At 38.4% G+C, this 8947-nt stretch overlaps 1 protein-coding gene across 1 annotated transcript; it reads left to right on the forward strand.

Annotated features, from left to right (window-relative positions):
* The first annotated feature begins 2345 nt into the window (after positions 1-2345).
* LOC110004748 (interferon-inducible GTPase 5-like) lies at positions 2346-5542 on the forward strand. Its single transcript, XM_065947728.1, has 3 exons — positions 2346-2916; positions 3614-4187; positions 4460-5542. The coding sequence occupies exons 2-3, from the start codon at positions 3629-3631 to the stop codon at positions 5092-5094; spliced, it is 1194 nt and encodes a 397-aa protein (XP_065803800.1). The 5' UTR covers positions 2346-2916; positions 3614-3628; the 3' UTR covers positions 5095-5542.
* The last annotated feature ends 3405 nt before the right edge of the window (positions 5543-8947 follow it).

Consider the following 8947-nt stretch of genomic DNA (forward strand, 5'->3'; position numbering starts at 1 on the left):
GTACCTCACCTAGCTCTTCAATGTGAGCAGTGCCAGAGTTATGCAAAGTTTTCTCTGTACCATTTTGTGCTTGATGCTGAGACAACTCTGCACTAGCAGGAGAACACTCGGCTGAAGTTTCTCCAGCCCTGAAATTGTCTCTACAGGAAATGGATGTAGGACTTCTCAGCCTCCACCTGTCATCCCATTTGTTAAATATTTTAGTCTCCTCGTCCAATGATAGAAAGGGGTCATATTCCTCCTGCAAATCATCTTTCTTCTCTTCGTCTTGCTTCTTTATGCTGATGCGACATCTGAACATGAGCTTTTTACACTTTTTACGCTTTTTACCGGCGTGTTATTAGCAGTAGATCTTTGCATACACTTCTTCTCCCTTTCTTTCAGTTTCTCAAGTTCCAACCTAATCTCCTCTGCATGCAGCCTCATCATCTTCTCTATGTAATGCTTCTTTCTCATTTCTGCCAAGACTTCTTCAGGAATTTTGTCAAGCTGATCAAACAGTCTAAACATACGGTGCTCTATACTGGTCATTTTCTCCAAAGTGTTGAGAGTGTTAAACAGAGTATCTACTATGGTGCGATACACATCAGTCACCCTCAAACTCAGAGCTTCCAGCAAGAGATCCTGGTCATCTTTAGGTATTGAATCATGGAGCTGAACCTTGCGTGTGAGTTGGGCACCTCTTTCTTTGTATCTCTTGATTTGATCCTTTACTTCATTTAGCTCAGAGTTTAGCTTCTCTTCTTCCACATTTAATGCATTTACAGTTTTCTCTGTTTGCAGACGAAACTCCTTCAGTATTTCGTTGTTTCTGGTGACGCTCTGACACAGGACTAGGTGTAGCTTGACCAGCTGCTGGCTCTGATCCACAATCTGCTTGGGATCAGATAGCATTTTCTTTCATTTCTGCTCAAGTTCCGAGCTGTCACCATCCAGTTCAGAATTTTTGTTTTGGGCCGTGGACTGTCCAGGCATCTCCCCACCAAGGCTGCACACAAGAAGTCGATGACAATTTTTTTATACTTATCGTATTTACGCATGATTTCTTCAGTCTGTTCCAATTCATTGTTAATGGTCGCTATTTTGTCATGTAAGTCCTCACTTATCACGTTTAAATCCTCTTTTGAATTGTGCGCTCTATCAAAGTCCAAGTTGGCTTTTGCAAGTCTTTCCTCAGCTCTGTTGAGTGACTCCCTGTGACCTTTTTTAATACGATCAAGCCGCCGCTCAAGCTGTGACACATCCTGCTCCTTTGCTTCTATAGCTTTGTGAAACTTCTTAATCTCACATCTTTTTATCACCAGGGATGCCAAAATCATGGCTTTCTTCTTTTGGATAGAGAGAAATTCCTGCTCCGGTTGTCTGTTTGCCATTGTGTTTGTTATTCTATAAAACTCAATCACACCTGACAAAATAATAGACTTTGAACTGGGATGAGGTTTGTTTCGCTCCTGTTTGTCTCTGTGGCTGTGTTAGCTATGTGTTTCTAGACGTTTGTGTGTTCTAGGACACAAATAACAGGCTGGCAGTGACATCACAACTATTCTGTGACATCACAGTCCTTTGCTGAAATACACAAACATGCACAAACAGGATCATATGAACATGCACTAATGGAGAGGTCTCAGAGTGAGGGGGCTGCCCACAGTGAGCACTCCAGAGCAGTTTTGGGGTTCGGTGCCTTGCTCAAGGGCACCTGAACAGTTTTTAGGAAGTGGACTGGTACCTCTCCAGCTACCAGACCAATTTCCAGACTTGTTCCGGAAACTGGCGACCCTCTGATTTCCAACCCAAGTCCCTCCACACTGAGCTACTGCCGCCCTGATTTCAGGTACATTCTATTTTTTTAAGCACTTTATTAAAGTGAAAATTACACACGTACATCCTGAATTTGAACACACAAACTCTCTCGTATCTGCTGGGAATAAAACCAAAATGTGAGATTAGAGCTGCACAGTGTATCACAGCCTGTTAGAAGCTGAGGACAACCAGACGAACCTGAACACACACAAATACAGACACACACACATGAACAAAGCTACAGAAAAACTACTACATAAACATAATTACAACACACACACACACACACACACACACACACAAAAACATTCAAACCTAGGTGAGAAACAGCTCACTAAACGTTCCCACACTTTGAGAAGTAGCCTACTGTCATGAGTTGGTGTGGTGAGTTTTTCTTTTTTTTGCGCGGTGTCATTAAAACGTTTCACCTTAGTGAGCACGTATTATAACTTTTGTAGACACAAAAAAACAGCCAGTTAACCGCTGCTGCAATCATCAGTCACAGAAACTTCTGCATGCAACACCTTCAGAGACGAGGACGTCTCACCACAATCTTATGTGCTTGTTCCCTTTCCCATGGAGTGATTTCCTGTCCTCTCAATAAACCTGAGGAGAGGATCTAAGAAGTACGAAATCAAAGTGAAAGCTTTTGCCATGAAAAATAACATTTGTAAATTAGTAAAAACCTAAAACACATTTTTTTTCAGAGCTGCTGAAACATCCCCATGCTTCTGATATTATTCACCATTATTAGTGCTGTTGAAAGCTGAAGATATCACACAATAAGGGCTCCCAAAAAAACACTAGTTTTTGGACAGACAAAGCTTTGATGAAAACTAAAAATGTAGAAAAGGAGGATTTCTAGCAGCAGCCACAATAAAGATTTGCGCTATTATTAACCTGCAGAAGGCATGAGAGCATGCAGCTTCTACTGTTCCTGTAAATCAGCATGTTTCTTAAAAGTCAGCTGATTTAAAAATAAGGGTGGTCCTGAAATAACAGAAGGACTTTTGATTGGTTGCTGCTCAAGACTTATAAACCTTTCTCATGTTTCTATGCTTCTTTGCATCTGCATTTCTTAAAGTTGAACAACTCGTACAGTGATCTTTTGATCTGGTGAGTATAGCATAAAATATGTGTTTAGTTAGTAATTATTTTCAATCTGCGTGTCTATGTCTGCTTTACTGTTTGTTTTTATGCATCTTTATCTGCTGCAAATGTCAGTTTGTATGTCTATTTTACTGTGTTGGTGTATCATCTGTGTTATTTCTTCAAAGTCTAACCCGGAACAAGGACTGCAAATTAGCCATGTCTACAAGTCCTAGATACATTACATCTGTTGCACTTTAATTAGATTTAACAATGCTTACATGTAATGTCCCTGACAAATAAACAGATTAATAAATAAACACAGCACTTTGCTCATTGTGAGATGTATTTGGTGTGAGCTGGGGACAAATATTCATATTTGAAGATCATTTGTGTGTTTGATGTTATATTCATTAACAGATTGTAAAGTCTTTTTGGTCAGTGCCGTACTTAGCAGTGTGATAACAGTTGACTTAAATCAACTCCAGCCTGCAGGGAAGATCAAGTTTCCTATTTTTTATTCTCACCCAGCCCCCTTCCTGTCTTGGCAGAATTGAATCTCTGACTTTATGCAGAGAAAAGCTTCATGTGTTGCTGTACTTGACATACTAAGTGTTTTCTACCATCATACTTTCTTTGTGCATGATGTTTATTATTGTAGTCTTACATTCACTTTTATTTGTCAGAGGATTATAGTGACTTTATAACATCTCTTTTATTTCAGTTTTCCAGAAGCACCATGGGGAATCAATCTGGTCGTCAACAAATAGATACAAAAATTAAAGAAGCTCTGGAGAAAAATGATCAAGACTTAGCTGTTGCAAAGATCCAGGAGTATTTGGACAAGGAGCAAAATGTTCCTCTAAATATTGCTGTCACAGGAGGGTGTGGCTCTGGTAAATCCTCCTTTGTTAATGCCATTAGAGGTATAGACAACAAGGATGAGAAAGCTGCTCCTACTGGTTGTGTAGAAAAAACCATGGAGGTCACACCGTACCTCCATCCAAACTATCCCAATGTGATATTCTGGGATCTTCCTGGTATCGGCACCAACAATTATCCTGCTGCTAAGTACCTGAAGATGGTTGGATTTGAAAAGTTTGACTTCTTCATCATCATCTCGGCTGATCGCTTCAAAGAAAATGATCTGAAGCTGGCTAAGGAGATTCAAAAGATGGAGAAGAAGTTCTACTTTGTTCGCTCAAAGATTGACCATAACATACGTGACGAGAAAATAAGTCAGAGAGAGTTCAATGAAGAATGGACCCTGACACAAATCAGGAACAACTGCATCCAGGGTAGGTGATATATCCTTTAAGAAATAATTAAATAATAAACTGATTTACCTCAGTGCTTAGAATGTTCTTTTGACATTAATGCTGTCATTAACTTTGAGTATTATTTTATCTCTATCTATATTTACTGTATATATATATAAACATCCCACAAAAAGTAAGGTACATTTGTTTGGTAGATTATTTCTTTATTGTAACAATTCTTCTTGGCAATAAATCTAATTTGCTGATCTAAGAATGAACTGTCCCTGAATAACTTATTTTCCCTGACACAGGTCTTCAGGATATATGTCTCCAGTCTCCTCAGGTCTTCTTGGTGTCCAGCTTTCACCTGAAACTGTATGATTTCACTCTGTTCGTGGAGACCCTGAAGGAAGAACTTCCTGAACTCAAGAAGGAAGCCTTTCTGCTTGCCATGCCCAATATCAGTCTGGACATGATCAAAGAAAAGAAAAAAGCTTTCAAAGCAAAGGTCAAATACTGGGCTACTCTATCTGCAGCTGTAGGAGCTGTGCCAGTTCCGGGGCTTTCTATGGCTGTTGATATAGCCTTGCTGGTCGGTGTCGTCACAAAATATGTTTTGGGGTTTGGTCTTGACATCCCATCACTGAAGAGAATGGCAAACTACTCAGGTGTTCCTTATGAGGAATTGAAGAAAGTCATCAAGTCAACTCTGATAGCAGTAAAAGTAACTCCTGAACTTTTAATGAGGTTGTTGGCTCAATTCAGCAGTTTAGCTGTATTACTGGCAGCAGAGGAGGGGACCAGATTCATTCCACTACTTGGAATCCCAGCAGCAGCGTGCCTCTCTTTTACCTTTACCTACAGAAGTCTTAACATGATCCTCGACATGATTGCTGACGATGCAGAGAAAGTATTTACTAGGGTCCACTTGAACACCACAGGGTGATATTGTTAAGGAAATAGCATTCAGTACTTATTTGTGCTGTAAAACAATGTGTACATTTTGTTTAATTAATTGAAATCACATTGAAAATAAGATGTTAAAAAGAGAAAAACCATGATTAAATTAAAATAGTTTGTAAATGAAAACATTAATATGAAGAACTGACTACAGTGAAAATGTAGAAGTTAGAAATAACCAGCTAGAAAAAGAGAAATGCAGACTGAGTAAGTCTAGCTGCAGCACAATGCTTCTCACATTATTGATCTATGTGATTCATCTCATCCTTAAATGTTGTTTATATGAATCAACTTTTGACTTTTAGCTGCACATTTTAGAGAATGTGCTTCATGTTTTTTTATTTTCTTCTGACATCCAATCCCATTTAAAACAGTTTGTTTTTAAATGTCTGTATTACTGAATAACTTTTAGCATTAAATCACATTGAAACATGCCCATTGACTGTCTTCATAGTGATAATGTTATTTTTGTATGAAGGTTTATAATGCATGGAGCTTAACTATTACTTTGTACAGCTCTGCTGTTTTTCAGTGCTGTATACTAAACTGATTTATAATCCAGCTGCACATATCAGTAATCTGTTCAAATCAGGAAACATGAGTGTTGATATCAAAATGTTTATAACATGTTTAAACTCATGTTCTTGAGTCTTTAAATAAAATCATTAAAACAAGCTTAATTTAGTTATTTTGAATTGTTAAGAACTTTGATTTAAAAAAATGTTTATATTAAAGATTATTTAATAGATTTTATATGAAATATGTAGTTTTTAAACCATAATACCTTCTGTTCCTCTGTCTTCACTCTCTTTAGCACTTAATGGGACGTTCACTTCCATTCAGTGGTCATAGTAATGAGTTACACACCACCTAATTCATCAAGTTATAATACATGCATTCAATTTTAATAATCAACTTGTGTGTGTTTTGAGGGGAAAAAAATAAAGATATGGCTTTCACTTGAGAAAATAAAAACCTTCCTGGTTCTTCTGAATTAATGATGTAGATATCTCATTCATTTAGAAAAAAACTGTTCAGTTTTTCCGAATTAAAGGCAGGGTTGGTAATTTTGGATTAAGAGTGCTATAATGTCCCCCAACAGCACATGAAAGCATCGATTAAAATCAGCTGTGGTGGGGCGCTGATTTAGCTCGGTTGGTAGAGCAGGAGTCCCACGTACTGAGGTCACAAAGTCCTCAAAGCCTGTTTGACTCCTGACCATTACCATTTGTTGAACGTCACTCCCTTCTCCATCCTGTATTTCCAATCTCTTCTCAGCTTTCCCTGTCCAATAAAGACAAAAAGGCTGAAAAATAATCTTAAAAAGAAAAAACAAATCAGCAATGGGTTGCACCAGCTCTGCATAAATCCAAGCATAGGTTAGTTCCCACTGGAGATTACATCCCTCAGAAATGATTGTGAAGTGTTTTAAAGCCTTGTGCTGTAGTTAATGATTTGACCACTAGATGTCACCGTTGTTTCTTTACACCAGCTGTACATTAAGAATGTAGTTTTTAGTTATAACCTGATCATCCTGCCTTGTCATATTTTGCAGAACTTTTTTGTTGCTCTTTGTCCATTAACAGAAGTTACTCTCAGCTGTTTGTCTGTTTTAAAGACAACAAGGCTTGAGAGACAAACACACTGCATTAAGATAAAAGCTTTCCACTGACTGCTCACATGAAGTTAAAACTTCATCTCTGAAACAATATTTTGGTTAGTTTAGATGTGACAATATACTCGTTACAATGAACCTTACATCCCTGTGGGGCAGACAAACACTGACATGACTGAAGCTGCAAATCAACAAGTTTCAACGTTAGTTGAGTGTGGAGTGAACATCCAGCTTAAAGGCAGAGTCAGGAGGTTTTTCTGGAAAAAATAGAATATGCACTTAATAAAAAAATAATGTCACTCAATCATCACTTCTGGGCCTCCATCCACGTGTGGTGGAGACTGTAGTGTCTGTAGAGACTCTGTCCTCTGACAAGATTTTGATGTTTTGGTTGACTCGGGATGTTTCTGGGTAGGTCGCTGGTGTGTTATCTCCAGCCAATGACAGCTCAGGTGAGTTTAGGAGTGGAAACGATTCAACGATTTCGACGTGATTCAAATCATAAAAGGGGATAAAGCTCGTTCCAAAATGATGGTGAGCATTGGGTTAGCTTTTACCCACGGAGTTGGCCTGCTTTCTGTTGGACAGGCAGGTGCCAACAAACACCGGTAGTTAGCTTGCGCTAGCGTGCGGTAGCTTACAGTGTAAGTACAAGCAGTAACTGTACACACTACATCCTGCAGTGAGTGTGCAAGAGGAGAGGGCTCTGTTTAAATCTTTTGTTTACAAGCTGCAGCGAAATATGCTCCCTAAGCCTTAAGCAGACTTTTTATGAGGCCGTCTGAACCTCCAGCTCACCAGACACACAACATTTACGGTGCTCCTACAAAATCTGTGGAAAAATAAAGGAAGAAATCAAAATATTTGCTGCTTAACAAAGTTACTACCTGACACACCCTTGTGTCTTTCAACAGGAGTAACTTTAAAAGGTATTGTATGCAACATTTTAAACATTATAGCAGATATCAATTATATTGTTTCTAAAAAAAATAGCGTTGAGTAATGATTTAAAAAAAAAAAAATGAACTCAAACTCCCTCTGGACTTGTTGCTTTTGGTTCTGTGTTCATACTGGACAGTGCTTCCTTCAGCTTGTTCATGTCTCTCAGAGGCTCCAACATGTTTCTTTTACATGAACATCTCTATGTCCAATGGTATCACCTTTAATATAAACATTTAAAAGATCAAAGTGGTTCTTAACAAGTCAAAATAACTAACTTAAAGGGGCTTTAAAAGGTAACTTTTAACATGAAAAAATCGTTTTTTGTATAAAAATAAAAAAAATAAAAAATCGTATACATTTTTTACCCGGGTTGTATTTTCCGCGATAGCTCCAGGAAGTGACATTTTATGCACATTCTCAATGTCCTCCTCACTCCACTTACAGAGATCAACAGTACAAACTCATCACACACTCCTGGTCTTCACCTCCACAGCCAGAGGCCGACTTCCACACACTTCTATCCACCCTAAGAGCTCTCAAAGGCGGACAAACTCATCACACACTCCTGCTCTCAGCCAGTGCGTGCAGAGACTGTCGTTTGTAGGATGGAGACTGAATACAGACACACAGACTCCTTCACAGACTTTCACATGTGTATGACCACTTACCTCCTCTGTAATATAAATATCCAGTTTTTCACGGCCGATGATGATGATGATGATGATGATGCTTGTTTGTGTACGTACAAGCACGTATGAGGAGCACGCGAGGGAGAGCGAGCAACAGGTTACCGGTGCAGTTCACCTACCGGCCATGAGGTATCTCTGCAAACGCAGTATTTTTGAAAGTTACATATAGACCCTTTAAGCTTGTTTTAATGATTTTATTTAAAGACTCAAGAACATCAGTTTAAACATGTCATAAACATTTTGATATCAACACTCATGTTTCCTGATTTGAACAGATTACTGATATGTGCAGCTGGATTATAAATCAGTTTAGTATACAGCACTGAAAAACAGCAGAGCTGTACAAAATAATAGTTAAGCTCCATGCATTATAAACCTTTATACAAAAATAACATTATCACTATGAAGACGATCAATATCAACCAATCAATCAAACTTTATTTGTTCAGCACTTTTCATACAACAAATGTATCACAAAATGCTTTGCATCAACATTTAATCAAACAGCAACAACATCACTCCCTCCCCCAACCCTATCCCACAATCTAAGGTAAAAGTAACTAGATAATAACAGGTACTGAGGAAACGCTATC

This window comes from Labrus bergylta, chromosome 18 (genome assembly GCF_963930695.1).
Source record: "Labrus bergylta chromosome 18, fLabBer1.1, whole genome shotgun sequence".
Classification (NCBI taxonomy): Eukaryota; Metazoa; Chordata; class Actinopteri; order Labriformes; family Labridae; genus Labrus; species Labrus bergylta.